This window comes from Danio rerio, chromosome 21 (genome assembly GCF_052040795.2).
Source record: "Danio rerio strain M-AB ecotype USA chromosome 21, GRCz13ab, whole genome shotgun sequence".
Classification (NCBI taxonomy): domain Eukaryota; kingdom Metazoa; phylum Chordata; class Actinopteri; order Cypriniformes; family Danionidae; genus Danio; species Danio rerio.
In genome coordinates, this window is record NC_141041.1 from 47,174,522 (window position 1) to 47,201,060 (window position 26,539).

The 26,539-nt window shown below is 36.9% G+C and overlaps 1 protein-coding gene and 2 long non-coding RNA genes across 9 annotated transcripts in view; 1 reads left to right on the forward strand and 2 right to left on the reverse strand.

Moving 5' to 3' along the window:
• LOC147832033 (uncharacterized) overlaps positions 1–26,539 on the forward strand; it is an 84,016-nt gene that overhangs the window by 28,427 nt on the left and 29,050 nt on the right. For 2 of the 3 annotated variants that reach the window (XR_015520815.1, XR_015520816.1), the window contains exon 3: positions 12,556–12,682. The exons of the other annotated variant lie outside the window; for it this stretch is intronic. This is a non-coding gene — a long non-coding RNA (uncharacterized LOC147832033). The remainder of the gene's footprint in view (positions 1–12,555; positions 12,683–26,539) is intronic. 3 annotated transcript variants of the gene reach the window in all.
• The window catches only part of gabrg2 (gamma-aminobutyric acid type A receptor subunit gamma2), a 98,167-nt gene that overhangs the window by 11,692 nt on the left and 59,936 nt on the right, over positions 1–26,539 (reverse strand). For 4 of the 5 annotated variants that reach the window (XM_087299726.1, NM_001256250.2, XM_087299727.1 and 1 more), the window contains 2 exon segments: positions 4,613–4,765; positions 1,034–1,239 (listed from right to left, as the gene is read on the reverse strand). In XM_087299726.1, coding sequence (XP_087155852.1) covers positions 1,034–1,239; positions 4,613–4,765 — 359 coding nt within the window. 5 annotated transcript variants of the gene reach the window in all.
• On the reverse strand, positions 13,406–16,840 carry LOC147832035 (uncharacterized). The gene is made up of 2 exons (XR_015520828.1): positions 14,114–16,840; positions 13,406–13,904 (listed from the first exon to the last, which is right to left on the reverse strand). It is a non-coding gene; the product is annotated as an uncharacterized LOC147832035 (long non-coding RNA).

Sequence of the window (26,539 nt, forward strand, 5' to 3'; positions counted from 1 at the left end):
CTATTCAGCAATAATGTTAATTGCATTGGCATATTTATCTGACGTTTTCCCAGCTTGTAGTAGTCGATCAAAAAGCTATTTAGTTTCTTATGACTATACTCTAGCAGTGGAATTTACTGCGACGTGACGGGGCGCCACCTGAAATTTTGCCTAGGGCGCCAAATTGAATAGGGCCGGGCCTGATCCACATAGCGGAGACACATTTATGTGGCTGAATGTAAATTGACCCTTTTCAGAAGTGAAATAGCTATCCAGTCTGAGAAAATGCTTAAAGTGACCGGTTGTAAACAGTAAATACAGGAATGAGGGAAACTTTTTAATGTCTAATTTAAAACCCTCTTTTTGGACGGCAACATACTTTACCAAGCACAATTCTCCATACAAAACTCACATGAGACTTTCTCAAAATGTTCAGTCCTACAGGATTAACAATAAAGCTTTAGCATGTCGCTAAGCTAACAACACAAACTTTAACAAGCACCAACAACATGTAGCACACATAAACCAGACTTTAAACAGGTTTAACACCAGTCAGGACTACTTTATATATTATATAATTTCATAGCAAACTGCAGACTGTAGTCGTAGGACATTTCAGAATAAGAGTCCTCACATTATAGACAAGTCATTTTACAGTGTCTTTGACCAACCAACTTGACTCAAATCCTGAATATTCATGTAAACTGGACACACTCAAACCTTTAAGTATATAAACATTACCCTTATTAAGGTAAACATTACAAAGTATCCTTATTTTGTAGATTACTCTCCAGAAAAACACAAGTCATGCTGCCTTAGAGTTTCACCAAATGTTATTATGTTCACAGTGAAAGCCTAAAATGTCTACTTACTAACTTGTAGTATTTCCGAGTGCTCAACCATGGACAAAATTAAACTTAAAATAAAAATAAAATAAGTAAAAATGATAAATCAATGAATTAATAGAATAATTAGAACATCGACTTTAAATACACATTTTAAATATTGCCGTATTGTTGCAGAGAATGTGAGTTACATTAGTAAGTGTACTCACAGGATTTTTCTTCTTCTTGTCGGATTTTTTGCTGGGCTTGCGGTTGCTCACAAAGTAGTGGAGCGTTCCGTACTCGATCAGAGCGGCGAAAACAAAGATGAAGCACACAGACACGAAGAGGTCCATAGCCGTGACATACGACACTTTCGGTAAAGACTTCCTGGCAATGGTACTCAAAGTGGTCATGGTAAGCACCGTTGTGATTCCTGGGGAACAAAGTAAATAACAGTGAAACAAAAGCATGGGTTTTTGAGGTTTTGTCTGTAAGGTTTCATTTTTACGTGGCATTTTAATTCACACAGGACAACAAAAATGTACTTTTAAATTTGCAGAGAAAAACACAAACCTTTTTGAAATTTTGCCACATTTTTAATGGTTCTGAAAATATTGAACAAAAAGATAAAGTGATTACATAAATCAGGGGTGGTCAACCCTGTTCCTGGAGAGCCACCTTCCTGCAGATTTCAGTTGCTACCCATATCAAACACACCTGCCTGTAATTATCACGTGGTGTTCAGGTCCTAATTAATTGCTTCAGGTATGTTTGATATGGGTTGCAACTGAAATCTGCAGGAAGGTGGCTCTCCAGGAACAGGATTGGCCACCCCTGACATAAATGCTTAAAGAGCCCCTATTGTGGGTTTTTGAAAATGACCTTCCATGCAGTGTGTAACACAGCACTTAGTGAATAAAAACATCCAGCTGAGGTTTAAATCTAAAAGTGCAGCATGTTTAAAACTATTGATTCTTTAGCGAAATAGGTGACTGTGAGTCAAATAAACGAATCTGTCATGACTGTCTTGGACCACCAGATGGCACTGTAGTTCGCCAACAAACTCTGATAGCGAACTACAGTGGTGAAAGAACTACATATCCACACATTCCATCATGCACACACCTGGCTTCCATTTATACTGATTGCATATACAGCTGTCTCCGTTCCGTTTTGATTTCCTGGACTATTTCTACACCTTGAACCCGTTTGTTTGTCACAGAGTTGTTCGTCTTTCTTGTCTGGTTATAGCCTTGTTCTTGTTATCCTGCCGTAGTTCCTTGTTTTGTTTTGTTCTTGTTATTTTGATACTTTGATTTTCGGATGTCTTGTCTTTTTGAACAGGGTCAATATACATGGCTGGGCTGCTATAACCAAACCTTTGGTTACTTGTTCCAATGCTAAACGTCTGTTTCAATGGTGCCAGCAGCCAAAACACACTTTTTTACCATAAGAAACGCACGTTTCACATTTACTATTCTCTGTTTGCACGAGTTACACTCTGCTGTGATAAACCTAAAACACTTTTAGCACTTCTACTTCCCTATGATTAGAGTAGGCTACCATCAACAAAGTACAAATATAAAGTAAATCCACCTGACACTACACAAGACCAATGTCGCACAAAGAAACTCATTTATTTCTCAACATGTCCAAAATGACGACATGGAGGTTCATAGAACTGTAACAACCAACACAATCTCACGGCAATTCGTAACTTTTTCATTTAGTGGCTAATTCGTACAAATTCGTACAATCTAACTTGTACATTTTAGTACAATTTGCTCATCCCCCAATGACGGTTGGGTTTAGGGGTGGGGTTAGGTGCCACGCCTCCTTTTTAAAATCTTACAATTTCGTACGACTGAACTCATTTCATACGAATTTGCCACTAAACTGACAAAACGTAAAATACTTACGTTTTCTCGTGAGATCAGGCTGTAACAACAGGTCACTTTACATATTGTACTGTAAGCTTACTGTTACCCAAAAAAATAAATAAATAAATAAAACACTAGACATTGTCTCTTTGCCTAGCTGGATTTGACCAGAGAATTTCATCAACATCACAGGCAATGTTGTCATTAGCAAGACACCTTGGAAAGAAACGTCTTGAATGACGAATCCATCCTTGATTGCTGCTACCTTCATCTGCTCACATGGTCTCCTCCATGGCTTGGATGAGGGGTGCTTCAGCCTGGAGATAAAGATTATATACCTTCCACCGCCATGCCAAGAAAAACTCTTCTATAGGGTTGAGGAATGGCAAGTATGGTGGAAGATATAGGACTTGTGAAATGTGGATGTTGCTGAAACCAGTTCTGAACCAGCCAGACAACAATGTACTGCATTTGATCAATTTTATTTGCTGATTTGCTTACTCTTTCTCTGACTCTTTCTCTTGTGCTTGAAGACCGATGAACTCACCTGCTGCATTTTACAGTGCTTAAACACCTGATTGGTGTGTCTACAATTAATCAAACAAGTGTTTGCACACCTGACGACTGCGTTGAACCAGTTGGTTGGACGATGCGGTAATTTGACAATCAGTAGCTGCGTCCCAAATGGCACACTATACACTATGCACTCATGCACTATGTACTTATGCACTTACACACTCAACAGGATAGTATATGTATATAGTGTCGTCCCAAATGGCACACAAATTTTTTTTACTAAGCGGAAATTCAAACTGTTTCCTTTATGACGTTTGACGGTTGCCAAATCAGTGAAATAAACACCAGAATGATCAAATAATACCTGTCGTGAGAATAACCGCATACACCATAGGGAGGCGCTATAATCACTCTCTTAGGAGAATTTTGCTTTCACCATCCAAAATAAATAAAGTTATGAAACATGTGCACCCGATAGCTCCGCCCCTTCCGCTATGTGAGCAAACCTGCGGTCGTTGAGTGCGTGAAGTGTCCATTATTCCACACTTCATTTTAGCGGCTGAATGAGTGCAGCATCCGGGTAATTAAAGTGCACTTATGTTTAGAATTTTCAATGTGAACACACTACTTACATTATTTATACTACAAAATGGCGTAGAATAGTGCATAAGTATGCGATTTGGGACGCAGCTAGTGCGTTGGTATTGCAAGGAAGTGACTTCATGGTCGATTTGTGTGTGTAATGTATGTTAAGTGTGTTTAGTGTTTTGCAAAACACTGTGTGTAGAGTTTTGCAACAAGTGTGTGGTTGACAATCTGCTTATAGTTGTGCAAATATATGAGGTAGATGTTTCACTTTTTGAGTGTAAGGTTTTGCTAATAGTGTACTACTTTTACTTTTAGTGTGTAAGCATTCCAAAAAAATAAAAAATAAATAAATAAAATAAATGTAAAAAGGTCTTGAAAAGTCTTAAATTTGACATTGTTATCTGCAGAAATCCTGTACTAAGACCAACAGAAAAATGTACATTTTCTAGGTTAATGTAGCTAAGTTGATATTTAACTATATTCTCATTCTGGAACAATATGGTTAGTATTGCGACTGCTACAGCCATGGAAATAAAAAAATATATAATAATACTTTTTGATTGTTTTGAGCAAGATGCTAATGGTCTAATCCGATTCAATGATCTAAGCTAAGCTAAATGTGCGCCCACCAGACCCAGAGAGCGCCTGAATGGGTTCAGAAATGGTTAAACTCAACTGGTTAACTCTATGGGAGTTGGAAATAGCCTATAAAAAAGCAGAGTGTCTCTTTGAGGGTGTTTAGATCTACTATATAAAACAGACAAAACTGATGGCATGAAGTTGTTTTATCATATAGGATGCGAACAGAATGTAAACTTTTACCCAAGGAGGTTCGGGCTGGCACTGCATCCTTGTTGATCCAGAATGAAACCCAGGACAGGACAACGATCAGAGTACAGGGGATATACGTCTGGATGGTAAAATAACCCATTCTTCTGCTCAGGTCAAAGAAGACTGTAAGAACCACGTAATCTCCTGCGGACAAAACAAAATAAATGATAAACAAATGCACTCCTTAATGGTATGACTTTCATTATAAGCTACCTGTAGATCATGATACACACACTAGTGCTGAGCAGTGACGTTTTAACAATTAGGAAACACTGTTGTCCGAAATGAGTGATGTAAAGGGTTTAACTACATATAATTAATTGTACTTGAGCATCTTTAGGCTCTTTGTACTGTAACTCAACTGAATACCAAATAAATTAGCAAATTTGACTTGACATTTTTAAAAACACATTGTCAATTCATACATCATTAGTAATGCGATTTACAAAGTGAAAGTTTTTATAGCAAATAGGCATCATGACATTTTTTGCAGAGGATTGTGGGTTAAAGTAGATTCTGAAGCAATGTAAGGATGACAAAAGCTATAGGCTATTAATTTGAAAAACACAAATATAAAAAAAAAATGTCTCAAAAAAAGAAACCAGGAAGCTGTTTTGAGTTCAGTGCTGTACAGATGGATATATTAGGCATTTATAATGTGAGATTAGAATAAAACACTCTGAGTTCTTCTGATTGGTCCCTGCTTTGGAAATTTCTTTGAAATTATTTGATCTTTTAGCTTAGCTTAGCATAAATCATTGAATCGGATTAGACCATTAGCATCTGGCTATACAATAGCGATTTAAAATGACCAAAAGTTTTTTTTTTTTTTAACTCCTATTTAAAGCTTGACTCTTCTGTAGTTACATTGTACACCAAGACAAACAGAAAGCCGATATGTCTAGGAATTATATAATCATCATCAATTAATTATGTCATCCTGGCATAATAATAAAGTAATTTTCTTTAATGTTCTTTTAATATCTCCTTAATCTCACATTTTACAGAACATTTGTTCATAGTTTGTTAACCATCTACTAATACCAGTGAAACTTTGTAGAACTTTTCTAATAAAATAATTTCTTATTTATTTTGTTTTCATGTTTAGCACAAAAAGTGCCCGAACCTCATGGGTTTGTATTCTGTTGTATACTGCAGTTCTGCCATGCTGGCTCAGTTTGTGTGTTTCTATAGATTAAACACAATGTTCAACATTTCATCTGTGGAGTTTCTTTGGTAAAATACAGCACACAGAAAAGCCTATGAGTGGAACAAGGTTAAGATACAAACATTTTATATTTTAAATATCACATCAAATTTCTGTAGCTTGAACTTGTTTCATCCATTTGCTGTTCTACAAAGTTTCACTGCTGTTATTAGATGGTTAACAATCTATGAACAACCAATCTGTAATGTGTGAGTTAATTTATTAGTTAAGCGTTAGTTATTAGCTTAAGTATGTTATTGGGATGTTATTCTAAAGTTACAACTATTCCTAATTTACTAACAGTTAATAAATGAAGAATAATTGCAACAAGAACAACGTCCTAATAACATATAAACTATTAACTTATACTTAACAAGCCTTTAGTAAGTATTTTACTAACAGCTTGTTCATCATCTATGACTAATTTATTAGGTATAGTTATAAATCATTAAAATACAGTTAACAAGTCATATGTTATACATTATAACTTGTTAACTAACAGCTTGTAAGTAATCTATTGGCCATCTATAAGTCACAGTTATAAATAATTAAACTTTAATTATTATTTAACAAGTCATTTAACATTAACAGTTTATTATGGACTATTATAACTTGTTATAAGAGATATTTACTCTAAAGTGTTGTCATTATGGGAAATTGTGTGTAGAATTTTGAGGAAATAAATGAATTTAATCCATTTTGGAATAAGGCTGTAACATAAAACAATGTGGAAAAAATTAAGCACTAATCTTTGCACTTTCCGGTTGCACAGTATATAGAAAAAAAAGGTAAAACTCAACTCTTTAACTCTGGGGGAGTTTTAAAATAAGCTTATTTACAAAGAATAAAAAACGGTAATAATAAAAAGTGCAGGATCATCATCTTACATGATATTGTATAGACCTAATGCAGTACCTCATGTATTCCATAGTAAGTTGTTATCCTGGGCACAAAAGTGAGGTACATTTTAGTACCCTTCCTTATTTTTCAGCTAATCATGGTCTCATTAAAAGTACCTGCAGTGTTCATACACAAGCCTATTCTTTCTGATGACAGGGCACTTTTCTTATGGACTATTCCCAAACCACTGTGGTCCACACTCTTTCATTTGTATTCATTAAGCCCTACATTAGTCCAAGCCCCTAATCCACAGTCTGTCTTTTCACCTTAATTTAGCAAACTCAGCAATGTCAGAAAGTCAAAGAACAACACTGTCTGTGTTTACTAATAAGGCATCACCTTTATGGCTCCCACAACTTACGGTCAGACAACACCAGCTCCAAGTGTTTGATGGGCTTCATTACAATAGATATTAGTCTATTATGTCTAAAACGCATTGATATCACTTAATAGCAGCGATATATTAAAGCACTGTTCAAAATATTCTGCAGAATCTAGAGTAACTTACTGTAAAGGAATTACAGCAAAAATACTGTATTTAGATTTACAGTACCATTTATCTTTCTGTATTGTCCATCTTTACAGTAATATATACCATCATTTTCACAATGCAGCTTTAAAATACAGCAAAATACTGCATAAATTTACAGTAAAATACTGTTCATATTACAGGTTTTGCCACTAACTTACTGTAATACTGTATTCTTAATACTGTAGCAATAATACTGTATTTACATATACAGTACCATTTACCTTGCTGTATGTGTATTAACAGTTTTATATACAGCATATGTATTTGCAGGACAGTAAAATTCAGTTCATATTACAGTTCAGTTTGCCAGTAACTTACTGTACATCAATTACAGCAATAATACTGTATTTAAATTTACAGCCCCATTTACCTTGCTGTACATGTATTTACAGCATTGTATATCTTTACTGTAAAATATACAGTAATTTTCACATCCAATTTTAAAGTACAGTAACATACTGCATAAGGGTCTAACAGTAAAATTCAGTTCATATTACAGTTCAGTTGGCCAGTAACTTACTGTACATCAATTACAGCAATAATACTGTATTTAAATTTACAGCCCCATATACCTTGCTGTACATCTATTAACAGTATTGTATATGATTACTGCTAAATTTACAGTAATTTTCACATCCAATTTTAAAATACAGTAACATACTGCATAAGTGTCCTACAGTAAAATTCTGCTCACATTACAGATCAGTTCGCCAGGAACTTTTACAGCAATAATACTATATTTGCAATTACAGCACCATTTACCCTGCTGTACATGCATTTACAATATTATATACTGCACATTAATTTACAGTACGGTAAAAATCAGTTTCTATTACAGATCAGTTCTCCAGTAACTTACTGTAAATCAATTACAGTGACATCACTGTATTTTTAGCACCATTTACCATGCTGTTAGTGTATTTACAGTATTGTATATCTTAACTGTAATTTGCAGTATTTTTTACAATGCAACTTAAAATACAAGGCAAGGCAAGTTGATTTATAAAACACATTTCGTACACAGTGGCAATTCAAAGTGCATAAAGAAGTAGACAAGTACAAATAAAATAGAAACAAATAATATGAAAATGGCGTAGAGAATTTTCCATATTCCAAAACACAGATGTATCATATTTTCTCATTTTACTCTGCGACTTCCCCATTCTGGTGATCACCCCCCTCCTCTGTGGACTACTGAAAATAGGTACCAAACGTCTCCAACAGATTCGATTTTTCACCAAAAATCTAAAAGTTACTTTACAGCTCTAATTACATGAACCCACAACCCCCCCACCCCCACCCCAGATTAAATCTAATTGCTCAATCTAAATGTAAGTGACGATGCAGTTTGAATGAACAGCTCCTGTATATGTCAAATGAAAAAGAGTGATATTAAAAGTTTAGATATACTATTATAAAGTATCAGCAATGATTTAACATTTTAACTTAATTTAAAGGTCTTTAGTTTTGTTGGTCATAGTGTGTTGAGCTGCTTTGACATAGTCTACATTGTAAGCTCTATCTAAATAAAGACAAATTGGATTGAATTTATAGACTGTAAAAATACGCTGGAATTAAATCAACGTATTGGTTTTTATAAATTTATGTGAATTAAACAAAAAACAATTGAGTTGACAATAAAATAAAATCTATAATGTGTTTCAGCTCATTTTAAATAAGTAGAATGAACAGCAAACTTCATTTTTTCGGAGTGTAAACAAATCAAATATGAACAGGAATTAAATCACAGCAGAATCTTAATCGTTAAGCATGGAAAAATCCAAAGCACCACAGAATACAGCAAAATGTAATGCATAATACATTGTTGTTTTAGTAAATATGCAAGAGACTCAACTCATGCATACGCAAAACCCACCGCAGCATGAGGCTAAACACGAACAAGCAGTTTCAGACTCTCTCACCAGGTTTGCTTCTTCTGTCATACTTTTTTTTTTTATATCTGACCAGAGTAAGGTTTTGAACGCTTTGGACCTATAACTTACTCTGCATATTCTCAAACCGGGAGGGAATTTGGGGTAGAGCGACTGGCCCGAAACGACCTGAGCGTGCGCAGTGGAATCTTCAGAGATTTGCTCTCTGTTGCGTAGGAAATATTGCTGCTACTCTCCCTGCAATATTCACACCCACTCTGCTCCACTCATATACTCGGCCACTTACTAATGAATATATACAACATCAATACAAGGATCTCTGGAATCAATATGATAACGTGGAAAGTAGAATTGTGGTATATCAGTACAAAAGCAGGAGAGACCATTGGAGTGAAGGTTAATGAACAACATCTGCACCACAGATTGCTACAGCTGAATTTCTTTGAAGGAGACCTATTATGCCACTTTTTATGAGATGTAAAATAAGTCTATGATGTGTAAAGAGTGTGTATGTGAAGTTTCAGATCAAAATATCAAACGGATAATGTTTTAAAACTTTTTGAAACTGCCCCTTTTAGGCTTTGATTCTAATTGTGCGTATTTGTTGACTGTCGCTTTAAATTTAAATGAGATTGTGCTCTTTTCAAAAGAGGGCGGAGCTACAAATGCCTGTGTGTCAGCATAGTGGCTGATTCACAAACAAGCCTAATGTAATATGCTAATAAGGGGGAGATCATCAGTAGTGGGCGGGGCTTTCCCCCTCTGATGACACGTACAAAGGGAGAATGTCAATCAAAGCCTTTTTGCAGACAGTTTTTATCAAGTGCGATTATAAAGAACACAATAAAATACATGTTTTACTATTAAAAACTGGTTATATTCACAGAATGTTGCCAAATAACTTTGTTTAGGCCCCTTATAAAAGTGATTTTTGCGCAATAGGTGCCCTTTGAAATATCTGACCTACATTATCATAAATATTAAGTAACAATTAGCCCAGTGGCTTCCAATCCTGGTCCTTGGAAACCACCTCTCTGCACATATTGTATATCTGGCACTCTCAGTTTAGTTCGTTAAGCTCTCATCCAATGAGCTGACTATTTGATTTGTGCATGTTTAATAAGGGAGACACATGTGCAGAGTGGTGGGTCCTTGGGAAAGGGATTCAACACCACTGACTTTAAAAAAAGTATATAATATTAAATTAGACAAATTAATCACATCCATCAACCTCAGTATTCTCTGTATATTGTATCTTGCAAGGAAAGGTAATTACAATTATTTTGAGATATACATAATATAACTATATATACATATATACATACATATATATATATATATATATATATATATATATATATATATATATATATATATATATATATATATATGGTAACACTTAATAATAACTACACACTATAAATCATTTATTAAGCATTAACAGAAAATGAATTCACTATTTGCTATGTATTAAGTCTACAAAAATAAGCGTTGGTAAGCAGTTTATAACTGCAGCTACTAATGCTCTATTCTTGGCTTACAAACATGTATAATGTGCTTAATAATTGTTCCTTCATACTTTGTTGATGATTGATTTTTCATTACTATAAGTATCGCATTATTTACAAACCATTTGTATTTAAGAGTATTTGAGGGTTTTTAGGATCCTTCAGAATGGGTTAGTAAATGATTAATAAACTATTGAAATCAACGTTTACATGTCTTGTTATTCAGGCATACATTAATGGTTACTATATGTGTTAATAAATGCTTTATTAACTCAACGTCATCTAGATTTGTGACCTAATCTAAAGTGAGGACTATCCATGCTTTATAAATCCCTTATCAATGACAAATAAAGGCTCAGTTAAATTCTAAACAGGAAGAATGATATTATCCTATTCATTTAAAGATACACAAATGAAACTGAACTTCTAATGAAAAATAAATCTTTGCAACCTTATCTAACATAAAATCACTGTGGAGTTTAAACATTGGATCTTATTATATTGTTAAATTATTGTATTGTTGTTGTTTTATCCTGTTTTATGTCGTATTTTGACACTCCTGTTATTCAGCAATGTTTAAACTTTACAGTAATTTTACATTTTAGAAAAGATTGCAAAGATTATTGTTCACTTGATTCTGAGCCTTTAAATGTCATTTATAAGGGATTTATAAAGCGTAAATAGTCCTCACTTTAGATTAGGTCACAGAACTGCATCAAGATTACTTAATTAAGCATTTATTAACATATTAGTTAACTATTAGTATATGCCTGAATAATAAGAAATATAAACGTTGATTTCAATAGTTTATTAATCATTTACTAACTCATTCTGAATGATGCTAAAAACCCTCAACTACTCTTAAATACAACTGTTTTGTAAATGATGCAATACTTAATTTAGTAATGAAAAATAAATCAATAACTAAGCATAAAAATACAATTATTAAGCACATTATATAGGTGCTTATAAGTCAAGAATAGAGCATTAGTAGCTGCAGTTATAAACTGCTTACTAACGTTTATTAATGTAGAGTTAATGCTTAACAAATAACGAATTCACTATTTGCTGATGCTTAATAAATGATTTATAGTGTGTAGATGTTATAAAGTGTTACCGAATAATTAGTCCCCTTTGAATATTTTTCTCTTTTTCCAAAATAAAACAAATAAGACTTTCTCTAGTAGAAAAAAATATTATCAGACACACTGTGACAATTTCTTTGCTCTGGGAAATATTTAAAAAAAGAAAAATATTCAAAGGGGTAGCTAATAATTCTGACTTCAACTGTACAACCAGCCTGATCTCACGAGAAAACTTAAGTATTTTACGTTTTGCCAGTTTAGTGGCTAATTCGTACGAATTCGTACAAGTTCAGTCGTATGAAATTGTACGATTTTAAAAAGGAGGCGTGGCAACTAACCCCACCCCTAAACCCAACCATCATTGGGGGATGAGCAAATCATACTAAATTGTACGAATTAGATCGTACGAATTCATACGAATTAGCCACTAAATCAAAAAGTTACGAATTGCTGTGAGATTGTGTTGGTGCAACTGTAAAACAATAGTGTTTGTGGCTCATGGTATGTCATTTCAGTGTAAAGTACTCCTATTATTCAGCTATGCCTATGAATATATAGATATTACATGTAGATTTTTATTCTATGGCACCTTCAAAACCTATGCGTATCCATACACCCATTTTTAAAGCCGCAGAGGCAGAATTGTTCCTGAATGTTTTCTTCCTGTTGCTGTTTTTGTCGTTCTGCCATCTTTTTTTCGGATGAAATATAGATGATGGCACAATGCGGTGGTATCAGTCCTCTGCTCAAATGGTGTGAATGTTCGACTGAAGTAGCTGCATCATCTCTATTGCATTTATTCATTCTCAGCTCAAGAACTTCAAAGAAGCCCAGTGCTTAGATTGTCCCTAATGAGAGCACAGCGCAACACCTCAAAGGCTGAATCTGCCAGGAGATCTCGTCTGACAGTCTGCTTGCCTGTAATGGAACAAATGGTGTAAGTATATAAAAAAAGAGAGATGAGATGCCCGTTTGCCTTTTATCTCGGCGCAGTGGGAACATTCTCAGATTCCTCTTTGAGGGCGGCATTTTTATATCTCTCTTGCTATATGTTGCCGAGATGTATATGCAAATCACAAGCATCCGCGAATAGAAAGCTTGCTAAAAATGGTTCAAATAAACAGCCAGGGAACTCGATGTACACACAAAATGGGCACTGAAACGTGTATGATTATGCATTTGTATGTCTGTATCTAAAACAAGACACTGTTAAATTGGTCGTGTCACATGTATTGCAATACGCATACTGGTGTTATGCAATGTAAAAGAACGTTCCCTTTCATTGGTTCACTTAATACTATTGAAACACCCTGCAGGTCTGATGGTTGTGTGGAACGTACCCACACCTTCACTTCAAATCTCTATTTTTCTGACAGATATACGTCTAAGATTTTTGAGATTGTTATTGGAATATTGGATCTACAGGGTGGGCCATTTAAGGTGGGATTCACCTTAATAAAATGGGAGTGGTTGGTGATATTAACGTCGTGTTTGTGGCACATTAGTTTATGTGACGGGGAAAACTTTTCAAGATGGGTGGTGACCATGGTGGCCATTTTGATGTCGGCCATCTTGGATCCGACTTTTTTTTTTCAATTGGAAGAGGGTCATGTGACACATCAAACTTCTTTGGAATTTCACAAGAAAAGCAATGGTGTGCTTGATGTTAACTTAACTTTATTCTTTCATGAGTTATTTACAAGTTTCTGACCACTTGTAAAATGTGTTCAATGTGCTGCCCATTGTGTTGGATTGTCAATGCAAGCCTCTTCTCGCCCTCTTCACACACTGATAACAACACCGCATGAGAAATGCCAGCACAGGCTTCCAGTATCCGTAGTTTCAGGTGCTGCACATCTTGTATCTTTACACTATTGACTACAAAGTTATTGGGGCCATTCTTCATCAATAGCCGCATTTCCACTGTCGGCCAGTGTGAGCCAGGGCTTTTATCGGGCTGGGCCTATAAGGTTAGTAGCTCACATTGTGTCACGCAAACCCCGCCCCCTGAACGTCCCCCGAATCAAACGTCACACAACCCGCCCACTTCAGCGGGAATCAGGCAGATAAAACACACCATCGCATCATCACGAAACCAATAAAATGAAGACAACCCAAACAAACAAACAACACGTTACTGTACAGCAGGGGTGTCCAAACTTGGTCCTGGAGGGCCGGTATCCTGGAGAGTTTACCTTCAACCCTAATCAAACACACTTGAAGCAGCTAAGCAAGCTCTTACTAGGTATACTAGAAACTTCCTGGCAGGTGTGTTGAAGCAAGTTGGAGCTAAACTCAGCAGGACACCAGCCCTCCAGGACCGAGTTTGGACACCCCTGCTGTACAGCATTACATTATATGTCAATACCAAGCGGAAACCTCCTGCTCTCCCTCAGGAAGCCAATACGGAAGTAATTAAACTGCAATTCATCTGAAATTCCGCTAGTCCTGGCCGCTCCTGGCTTCAAAACAGAGCAAATTTCAATTAAGCCAACTGTTAGAATGGCCAACTTTACAGCAGAAAAAAAGGTGTTTACGGCCTGGTACAAAAAAAGATTTTTGTTAACAGCTAATATTACCCTTCATGACAACTGTGAGGGGGGTGAATTTTTTTATAACTCATCCGTTTCATTTATATTAGGTTATATTAAGTTTGCATAATTAAGGGAGTGGCCACTTGAGTGACAGCTAGGTCTCAATGGTCGCCATCACGTCACCTCAGCTGAATCCTGCAGATTAGCGACTGAACTCGGCATATTTGTCATATTTCTGTGTTGTTTTATGTGGCTTTACACAGTCAACTGCCTTTTGGACTTGTTTCCTACAATTATTAGATGGCATGGCATGCTGAGTGCACTTAATTGTGCTCACAAACCATTCACGTGGCCTCCGTTTCCCATGTGAGTAAAGTTATATACTTAAATACCATCTCTATACATGTATTTGTTTTATTTAAGATCATTTATTGTTTATATTTATATTTAGAGCTGTAATGCACTCCAGAATCTGACAGATTGATTAGCTGTAGGCTCTAGATCAGTCATCTGAAGCGTCGTCATACAGTGTTCTGCTGGATTTCATCAATAGTCTTACATTAACTAACACAGACTATATCTGAAGTGTTTGGAAGTAATTTGCGTTTTCCTCCTGTTGAAAAACGTCATAAGAACAATGTTTAGTGGCTCAATGTATTACAGCAGTGTTTTTAAAAGTCTAAACACTTTATTGATATAGTGTAAAACCAAGCACAAGTGGTCAGAATACAAACGAGTCGCAGGGGATAAAGTATTAAGCGTTCTCCCAAAGTAAAGTTTGTCTGAACCAGGTCCAAGCAAAATGCCAGTAGGTGTCTGTAGCTCCGCTCACTCTCCGCCTCTTTGCCCTTGTTTGGTATCCCGCCGTGGGTGTGTTGTTGTGCAAACAAAATGGCAACGGTTGGCCGCGCCTACTTGTGGCTTCTTTGGCGCTCTTTAGAAACCTATGGGTGACGTCACGGACTCTACGTCCATATATTTTACAGTCTATGGTTTATACGCACAAGCCTGTGCATTTTCATTCATTATATTCATTTACTCGCCGACCGACTGTTGGCATCATGCATCGAGTGTTCTCGCCACCAACAGAAGGACGCAGCGCAGTGAGCGCGCCCATCCATAATATAAAACCACAGAAATTCTCCGGTAATGACTCGGTATGAAACGTATTTTATAACATTTTTGTTTTGATAGACGTCGTCAAACATTCAGCCCAAATCCTTCGGAGAGACCTAAAACATATTAATATTTCCCTAGGCTCTATGACACTTAATAGGTAATTCCCCTTTATTTAAGGATGTTGCATATTATTCGGTCACTTTAAGTAAAGTGTTCAGTGTTTCAGTACATAAGAGCAAGTAATAATATATAGCCTATATTTCGTTGCGCTAAGCAGCTATCCGCTAATAATGCTCTACATTTAAAATGTATTATTTAAATTTTACCATGTCATATTAAAACATAAACACTTGTTTGAGGACACAGAACACATTTTGGGTTTGCAGTTTTCACTGATGTGTTTGTAAAGTGGCGCTGCGCAGGACTGGATGACAGAAAAAAAGGTAACCTAGTTTCTGCTTTCACTTAAAAACAGCTCTGTTTGCACAATTTGATTAATATCATCGCATGGTTTCTGCTACCTTCATTCTTTCGTGGCGGAGCGCCACACCAAAATTCATCCCGCCACGGCTAAATTACAGCTTCTTATTCAAAATATTTGGTCGTTTTTTAAATAGCGGGTTAAAGTCGCACCATAAAACGTATGAAAAGGTAAGTGAAGAATAACAGGGCAAACTTTTCTGTGATCGTAGTAGTGCATAACCCTTTAAGGTGATGTGCTGACTGTCTGACAGGTGCGTGATACGTGAGACCAGCAAAAACGCACTAAATCACATTTCAGATGCGTTTACTTGAGGATTCGAGGGAGCGCAAGAAAATCTTCACTTGAGCAGCGTATATTTGAGGGCGCGCAAGAAGTTTTGTGCACAAACAGAAGAAATCGGTGCTCAAGCAGAGATTGACATGCTCGTAGACTATTACATGAATGCTATCTCGACTTAATACTGTGCCCATGACATGTGTCAATGAAATAACGCCACATGTAGTGGTAGATCTGTGTAAAATGGCCAACTGAGTCTGCTGCCACTGCTGTAAAAAAATCCTCTGTATCGTATCCAAATAAGCTCCTCCGGTGTTTAATGTTTTTAGAAAGGATCTAAAATCTTTTTTTTTTTTCAGTTAGGACTTGGTAAAACTAAAATTAATGGCTTAAAAACGGTTTAATTTATGTATTTTATATACCTACATTGTAATAGCTAGCTTTTGTTTGTTTTCCCTGCTGAAAAATCCAGCTTAAACCAGCCTAGGCTGGTTGGCTGGTTTTAGCTGGTCGACCAGGCTGGTTTTAGAGGGGTTTTGGCCATTTCCAGGCTGGTTTCCAGCCATTTCCAGCCTGGTCTTAGCTGGTCAGGCTGGAAAATGACCAGCTAAATCCAGCTAAAACCAGCTTGACCAGCCTAGTTTAAGCTGGACATAGCTGGTTTTGGCTGGGCTCCCAGCCTAGCTAGTCTGGTCAAGCTGGTTTTATTTGGTCATCTCTCAGCCTGACCAGCTAAGACCAGGCTGGAAATGGCTGGAAACCAGCCTGGAAATGGCCAAAACCCTTCTAAAACCAGCCTGGTCGACCAGCTAAAACCAGCCAACCAGCCTAGGCTGGTTTAGGCTGTTTTTTTCAGTAGGGTTATATTGGTTTATTCGGCTAATGGTTTATTTCGGCAGGCCGAAAAAGGCCCCAAAAATCCCCGCTTCGGTCTGATCAGGCTCTGGAAGTGACAGTGGAAACGCGACTGGCCTTGGCTCGCTCGCTTTAGGCACGATAGTGTAAACGCTACTGGATATATGAAACTGCTACATGATGTGTTTCCCTCTTTATGCACTGAAGCTGGCACCTTCCCTGAGTTTTTCCAGCAAGATGGTGCACCACCACATTATGGATGTCAGGTCTGAGCATTCCTAGATAACACTTTCCTGAAAAGTGGATTGGTCGTCGTGGGTCAGTTGAATGGCCCCCAAGCTCTCCCGATCTGACCCCCTTAGACTTTTATCTTTGGGTTCATCTGAAGGCAATTGCCTATGGTGTGAAGATACCATAGACTCACCTTTAAGGTGGTTAAGTCATATTGCATGCTGCGCTCTATGTACTGAGTGAGGTCATGCATTTTCCCATTATTAGTTGTGGTCAACTAAGGTCTTCTTCTGCATGTGGCTGCTATGAATTGACAGATGCCTTTTGCATCATTTGAAAGTTTGACAACTTCAGCCAAATGTGTCACATATTAGGTCAGTTAAATCTGGAATAGATCTTATCTCAAGGCATGAGTCGAAGCCTGGAAATATATAGGTTGCACTTTCAGACTGTGGGTCTGATCTGGCAAACATTTGGAAGGGCAAATGTGAATCTTCTCACTTTGCCTCAAAATATCCAGCCTCCCGTGCAGATATATGGATCCAGTATGTGGGCTAAGTGCTGAGATTCCATTAGGATGCCGCAGCTATGCTTATGGTGTATGTTGTAGCATTGCTTTTAAAAACACACCATGTTGTTTTCTTGGTGGGGCCATTTATTTGTGTCCTTTTTCATGCATGGGACAAACTTCCCAAGACCTTTTCATCCCACACATGGTCAGAATCCTTAATGGTTTGAGCACCAGTTAGAGTTCTGTCTCCCTCAGTGGTTTAGGTTTTAATCTTCCTAATGTTGGTGATTTACAGGGTATATAGATTCAATTAATTCTTCGATTCTGCCTCATTCTGCTGTTATATCCAGCTTAAACGACTCTCTGGATGTATCCACTCATCTTCCGGCTCTGCTGGCTGTCCTAGCAAACAGTTGCAACCAGCTCCACTAAGGTCTTAAGGATTAAGGCATCATCTCTGATCCCTTGCTTTCATCTGAGCCTTCTGAGCCAGTGACACCATTTCAACTCTGATATTTCAACCTTGACATGTTAGTTTACAGATGCTTGAAATGTGACCTTCAAATGACACATTTATACGAAATACCCCCCCCCCCCCCCTATTAAATATATTTTATTTTAAACGGTTTTACATAGTGTACCAACAAGACAACACACACAAAGAAAAATAAATAAATTGACGTAGAGTTGATGTAGAGTTGTGTATCGCCATTGGCATAACAGTCTAAACTAAAGATATCCTATAGCAATCGCATTCACTACCTGACGAAAGTCTTGTCATCGATCCCATTTGTTAGAGTAACAAATAATAACTTCTAGTTGATCATTTGGAAAAGTGGCAGAAGGTAGATTTTTCCAATCAATCATCTGTTAATCTGCATCCCAATCATCACAGATACTGCAGAAGACCTATTGGAACCCGCATGGACCCAAGATTCTCACAGAAATCAGTCGAGTTTGGTGAAGCAAAAATCAGGGTTTGGAGATGTGGATGACAACATCAACAGCCTGAGGTATCAAGACGTGTGTGCTGTCCATTACATTACAAACCACAGGAGAGGGCAAATTCTCCAGCAGGATAGCGCTTCTTCTCATACTTCAGCCTCCACATCAAAGCTCCTGAAAGCAAAGAAGGTCAAGGTGCTCCAGGATTGGACAGCCCAGTCACCAGACATGAACATTATTGAGCATGTCTCGGGTGAGATGGAGGAGGCATTGAAAATGAATCCAAAGAATCTTGATGAACTCTGGGAGTCCTGCATGAATGATTTCTTTGCCATTCCAGATGACTTTATTAATCAGTGATTTGAGCCATTGCAGATAGTGTTTTGATGCAGTCCTCCAAGCACATGGGAGTCAGACACAATATTCATTCTTTTCCCACTGCACCATGACTTTGTATTCTATACTGTATAAGTGACATGATTTTTGTCTAAGCAAAGTCAGACCTTACTGTCCTAATTAAATAACGAAAAATCAAGGCACACTGTCAGAAATAAAGGTATGGAACAGTAACTGGGGTGATACCTTTTCGAAAGGTACAAATTTGTACCTAAAAGGTCCATATTAATACCTGGAGCATATATATTAGTACCTAAAAAGTACAAAAGTGTTTCTCTTAAAGATTTTAGGTACTCATTTATACTTTTGATACCCCAGTGACAGCTCGCGTACATTTATTTCTGAGAGTGCATGATCATATTTTATTTTGGTCAAATATGTGTAATCTATTCAATTCAATTCAGCTTTATTTGTATAGCGCTTTTACAATGTAGATTGTGTCAAAGCAGCTTCACATAAATGGTCATAGTAACTGGAACAGTGTGGTAAAGTAACTGGAACAGTGTGGTTCAGGTTTTAGTGTTTAAGTTCAGTTCAGTTCAGTTTAGCTCAGTTCAGTGTGATTTAATCATTACTGAGAGTTCAAACACTGAAGAGCCAATTCATCGATGCGTAGCTCTACCAATCCTGAACCATGCGAGGCAGTGGCGATCTAGAGGCCTTTGCCGTTCATATAAGCCACTTCTGATACCAAATGATCAACTAGAAGTCAAGTTATTATTAGTTGATCCTAAATCTTGGATAGGTGGCAAGACTTTTGTCAAGTAGTGTATATAATGTAAAAACCAAGGAACCTAGAACTAAGCCTTGTGGTACCCCACAGTGATGATTCCTCTTTATTAACTGATACAATTCAATAACGTTAATTGCCAAGTATTCTCTTTGCTTCTTTTGTTCCGTCTTAAAATCAGTCACTTTTTTTAAAATTCATAACTGTTTTTTTCTTGGTTTCCCTCTTCAATTTGGTGTTGTTTACTTGCATCTTTTTCTCTTTAATACATAATGCAATTGCATCCTTGAAATTAGTTTTCTCTTCACACCTAGACATGACTGTGGTAGTCTTCTTTTTGATTACATTATGCAATCACAAAAGAAGCATTCATGTTCAACATACTAATTATTCGAACGTGGCTAAATTTACAACCACAGGGCCTTTTAGAGAAATTCCGTTGACCTTAAACAACCGACAAACAAACAAAAATATTTTTTTTCTCTGTATTGCATCTAAGCTCCACGGCAGTTACATAACTAGCTCTGTCAAGCTGTGTTACAAAACCTCCAGACACCAAGGAACCTTTTTATTCTCCCTTTTTAACTCATTTAAAGAGGCTTATCTTCACAGAACAATCAGTGCACCGATGAACGAACTAATCCCGGATGTGCTAGGAGAGACAAAAATAATAATAATATGCATTTAAAACAGACATAATCTAATTAGGGAAAGGTAGAAAGATAGGCTTTAGTCAGACTCTCTGAAATTCACAAATCGAGGAAACTCTGATCAGTTTAAGCATTTTTTCCCCACTAACAAGATCCTCACGAAGCTCACGTCTGGCTTCTCCAACAAAGAAACAAAGAGGTGTATCTGGCACATAGTCATCACAGAAGGATTACGGGCAAGTCTGCAGTGTTTCAATGTGCTATTACAGAAAAAAAAAAGGTTCCCACAGAAGGTGTCGTTGACGTCATTCAGTGCTGATTGAACCAAACTAATTCACGAGGTTACATACAGTACTTGCTAAATCCATAAAACCCTAATTGTTTTCACATTTAAAAAGTTTAGAAAGTTTTAAAGTGTTTTTTTTTTAAACATATCTTCAAGTATTTGTTCATGTTTTTGTTTATCTATTTCTTTATTAGATTGTTTGGTCCCACTTTATATTAAGTGTCCTTAACTACTATGTACTTACATCAAAAAAAGAAATACAATGTACTTACTGTGTTTATAATGTATTTGAGAACACTTGTGGAGCTTTTGAGTTGGGATAGAGGTTGGGTTATGGACAGGTTTGGTGGTATGGGTAGGTTTAAGGGTGGGTTAAGGTGTAAGGGATGGTTTACAGTGTATTTACAAATGTAATTACAAAAGTTAATTACAGATGTAATTACATGTATTTAATCAAGCATAAGTACACCGTAAATACATGAATTTACACAATAAGTACATTGTAACAAACTATTAGATCCTGTGTAAGTACATATTAGTTAAGGCCACTTAATATAAAGTGGGACCGTTTTTTTTTTTTTTTTTTTAATGCGTCTGACTTAATTTCCTCCACATTCTCTATCATTGACACTGTTATGGATAGACAAATGCAACTGAGGCATATTGTGGATACGTACTCCTGTCTACATTTCTAGAGAGGGTGAAAACCAGGGTGTGTCTGGTTGTATTTTGTCTTTAAAATGAACGCTACGGAGCGGTATGACACTGCTGCTGGCTTCTGTTCCTTTTAGCACTAGCAGCTGACAACTTACCTCCATATGGATGGCTTTTGTAGCGTACGTTGGCGGAGTATGGACACGAAGAGGAGTTGACCGTGACTACCAAGTTCTAGTAATCTAGGCTAATACTATCCATGTTTTTCAGCAGCAGGAACTGGAAGACTAGTCAGGATAGAGGGAAAGATGAATGCAGCAATGTACGGAGACATCCTGAATGAAGACCTGCTTTAGAGTGCTCTTAATCTCAGACTTGGGTGACGGTTCATCTTCCAGCAGGACAATGACGTAAAGCACACCGACAAAATATCAATGGAGTGGCTTCACAACAACTCAATGAATGTCTTTGGGTGGCCCAGCCAGAGTCCAGACCAAAATTCTATTGAACATCTCTGGAGAGATCTGAAAATTGCTGTACACAGTCACTTCCTATCCATCCTGATAGAGCTTGAGAACACGTATTAATGCTAACAGCTTAAGAATGACGTGGCTTTAAGAACGTATTGAGAAATGCGGCCCAGAAGTTGTGCCACTTTACCTGCCTCGTTATTTTAAATAGTACAAATAATTTACAATATTAGCACTTTCTCTGTATTTTGGATCTTAGAAATGTGGGATTGGTGAGAAGGGCCTTCTTTAAAAACCCTAACAAATCTTGCTCACTTTATTTTTATAAGCAGTTCTTGCTATTAAACAATTAACTTTGGGTTTTAATTAACTAGTAGTCATTGGGTTTGGTTATTAGGTAGGATTAGAGATGTAGAATGCCCAATATGTTCTGTTTAAATACTAATAAACAGCTAATATTCTAATAATATGCAGTTGATAAGTCACTTGTTAATATTGAGGATTAATATCTAAACTAAAGTGTCACCAAAATCTTTATTTAATAAAAAAGTACGTATCCTTTGCATTTCAGAACACTGCATGTTTCCCAGGATATTAAATCCAGCCCTAGAATTAGAAACCCTCACATGGAGATCTGGATGTTCAGCATGGGTCTGATGGTAGTGTGCTTATAGTATTCAGGGAGGTCACTTCAAGGATGAAGGCCTGTATTATAGATAGAATACACAGCCCGGTGTCATTAAGAACCTGAGTGTAAAAGCATGTTTGAAGAATATCAGATGAAGGCATATAGTGGGCTTTAAAAGATTCATCATTTCTTGAAGAGTGTAACATGAAATTGCTTCAGGTTCATAAAAAATAAGGTACATGAATTGGAATAAAGAGCCACCTGCAATTCACAAAAACTTCTGAAGGGTTTGACTCCTGACAACTCTAGAATTTTAAAAACAAGAGTGTCCTGCCTAATAGTGAAATATGTAGGTGTATGAATCATGATTTTGGGCAGCAGGGTCACGAAACACCAAAACACATTTTTTGAGCTGTTGACAGTCGTATATGTGTCCCACACTGCTAAAAACACTATTAGGACACCTATATTTCACTAAAAAGTGTAAATTGGTTGTTTTTGCGTTGTTTCAAGCAAATTCGTACTTCCGGTTTGAAATAAATTTTTGAAGCTGCGTCACGGTCATGACATAATAGCGTGTATTCCAGCGTGCAGACTGGACGTCTGTGCCAGAGTGTGTCTTATTACGTCTTACAGTGTGATGCATTAATGCATGAGTAAGGCTTGGTTCAAACCAATCAGCACGCTCTATTGTGCAACTTCATTAATATTCATTACTGTCACAGTGTTTAGACGACAGAGACGCCACGTTGTGTTGGCAAAACAAGCGTGAAGTGTTGCTTTTATAGTTTGCTACAGTTAAGTTTTGTTTTCATTTTCTCTCTGTGAGCGCAGCTGGCGTCACGTGTGGATTAACAGTGTACGCGACGCGCGACAACAATAACTTGCGTGTCTAAGGAGGATTATTGCTTACCTGAGAGCTGTTCTCATCTCCAAACGCTGAGATCCGGATTCGCTTGTAGTCTTCTTTTAATAAAGACGCGGCTCTAGTTGCTGGTGATTGTCCTGTCTCTACAGATTTGGTGAGCGACCAGTGCTCTTTGTTTATTCAGTTTGTTCGTATCGAACAAACTATTACACTGAGTGTAAACATGTTAGCACTACAACCAAACTTTAACCTCGTGTAGGATTTTCACCGCATTTAGTGACTGGAATAACACGCGCGACTTTCTGACGCTACCTGCTGAGTGCATTTAAGTTTTCGGGAAATGCGGAGGGTTTTTTCTCTCATTCGCCGTGCGGTATCAAACATTGCACGAAAAATACACGCTTAGAGCAGCTCTTCGAATCAAATATTTCATTTGTCGCTAGGGGCATGAATGAATTCCCTGAATGAAAGAGCCAAACTGCAGTTAAAGTCCAACATTTAATAATTTGGCAAATAATTCGACCACAGATGTCCATGTAAAAACCATCACTTTCTCTCGTGTGTGTGTGTGTGTGTGTTTTGACTGAAACTCGCGCATGCCCAAACAGACACTCCCACACCATCCCACTTTAGTTCCTCTGACACTCCCCCCTAAACGGAGCTGACCACACCCACTTTCCTGACTTTTTCCAAAGTAGAGGTGTGAAAACACCCTGCTGAAACGAAGGAGTTTCATGGCCCTTTAAGGTACTGAGTTACTTAATCATGACTGAAGGAAAGCCCTTAAACCCTCATGGATTCCTTTGTCTATTTGATTTTTGTATTTGTGTTCACTGAAAATGCAAAGAAATGTTGGAAAACAATTGTATTTATATTTCATCATTATTTCCGTTCCTACCTCTATTTTACACTGGGTGCAAAAAGACACAAGAATTATTAAAAGGATCCAATTCTGGCCATTCATCAAGATGAAAATAAGTGCGTGTGTCTCCATATTGTGTTTTCTAAGTTTCAGGTAAATATACCCATCACTTCATTTATTATACCCAGTTGAAAATGTAAAGTTTTGGGTCAGATGGAATTGTAGCTGTTTTGTGCCTGTGCTTTTCAAAGAAAATGAGCTGGTTATTCCCACCCACACTTGGGATATTTCTATTCAGAGAAGGATAACCAGGGTCGGAAGTCAGGATAAAATAGAAATATGACAGACAGAACTCAGACATGATGAAGCAGAGACCAACAGTCACAAATACCATAGTAAGAGGAATGAGTATGTTACTGTATAGAGATCCTATATACACTCTCAGAAATAAAGGTACAAAAGGGTAGTACCTTTTCTAAAGGTACATATTTATACCTTTCAGGTCCACTTTTGTACCGTAAATGTTCATATTTATAGCTAAAACATACAATTGTGTACTTTATAGTACCTTTACATAGTACCCTACAGCTACAAAAAAGGTTATTTTAACCTATGTTAACCTACCAATGTGTAGGTTAATATAGTGTAGAGTGTAGGGCTGTACCAATGTGCTCCTGTAAGGTTCAAAAGAGTAATTATTGAAAAGGTACCACCCCAGTGACAGCTTTTGAACCTTTATTTCTATGAGTGTAGCTTAGTTTTGTACAATTAAACCTGGATTAACATCCACAAACCAGGACTCCTGTTTTTTGATTGAAGCATCCTTGTTTATACTTGTGCACACTTTGCAGATAATCATGTAGCTCAAAATTGTTCAAAATGCTATAAAAAATACAAAGGTGCCACTACTTAATACCACATACTGCTTCTTGAAGTTCTATCACTGAAATTTTAACCAGTCTTTTGATCCCAGTTTCTTTGCAAATCCTGTCTCGTAGACATGATTATACACATTACTACAGAGACATGTTAATAGATGCCAGGGGTCCGTTCTTCGTACCTCGCTTAAATGATCTAAGATTATTTGGCAGATCCTGTATCTTTTAATCTTGATAACTGATCTCTCGCTAATTTGGTTCTTCAAACAAGTTCGCGAATCAGATTAGAATGTCTGGATGAACTGATCTGAGATCGCTGCGTGTGTTATGAAGGACAGATCTATCGATCCTCGAAATCATGATCAGCAATGCAACGATTGGCTGACGACATAGCAGCGTAATGACATCATCTGTTTAATATTCAATTATCCATGTGAGCAAAATTACATCAAATTAGCAGTAAACGGCTTGTTAAATATGACACGCAAGAACTTTCCACATTTGTTGTGAGCTGCAGGCTTTGCACTTTCATTTGTCAAGACAAGAGTATTCATCATGTATTTCAATGCAAATCAATGTATTTAGTTTTACATTTAGAAAAGATTTTCTTTATAATAGTAGCCGTTTTTTAATCGGTGTAAAGAATAACTAGTTGTTTACAAAAGCATTTTCATATTGGTAAAGGTGTCTGCAACTTTTGTGAAGCATCAAATCACTGGCATATTAACTATCAAAACATGTTTATGACTGCATAAATGTATTATTGCTTTAAAAAAAAAGTCACATATTGTGCATTTCTATTATACACAATTTGTACTAAAGCAATCTAAAAAGTTCATTTTAATAAGTTTTCTCTTTGCACCAGATGGCAGTCTTTGTACTTTCATTTCGAGGGTGCAGATTGCATAAGTTTTATTAATATGTTTAACTTTATTTATTTTATTAATAACTATAACTTTATATATATAGTTAAAAAATATGTACCATTTTCCCAAGTGTATATAACTACTTCTGTAAGAAAATATCAGAATTCGGAACATACTTTCTGTATTATCTTTGCTTGAACTGAGCCGATCTAATCCTGTTTATATGATTTGAACCTGCTCCCGATCAGGTTTGACCTAGCAGAACTGTTGCCATGACAACAACTCTCGGATCAGCTTTGAAGAACGAAACGATCTTGGATCGTGTCAAATCGTCAATATCCAAATCCAGCTAACTGAGTAATCCACGTACGAAGAACGGACCCCAGGGAACATCAGTGTCACTATGTCATGCTGCGGTGGGCCTCAAAATCACTATGAGGCACACCCATAACACACCCATAACTTATTAAGAGAATAAGCACAACCCTGTTAGACCATGCGCTGGGGCGCAGAGCGTATTTTTCCGTCCATAAATAGCAAAAGTGGATTCA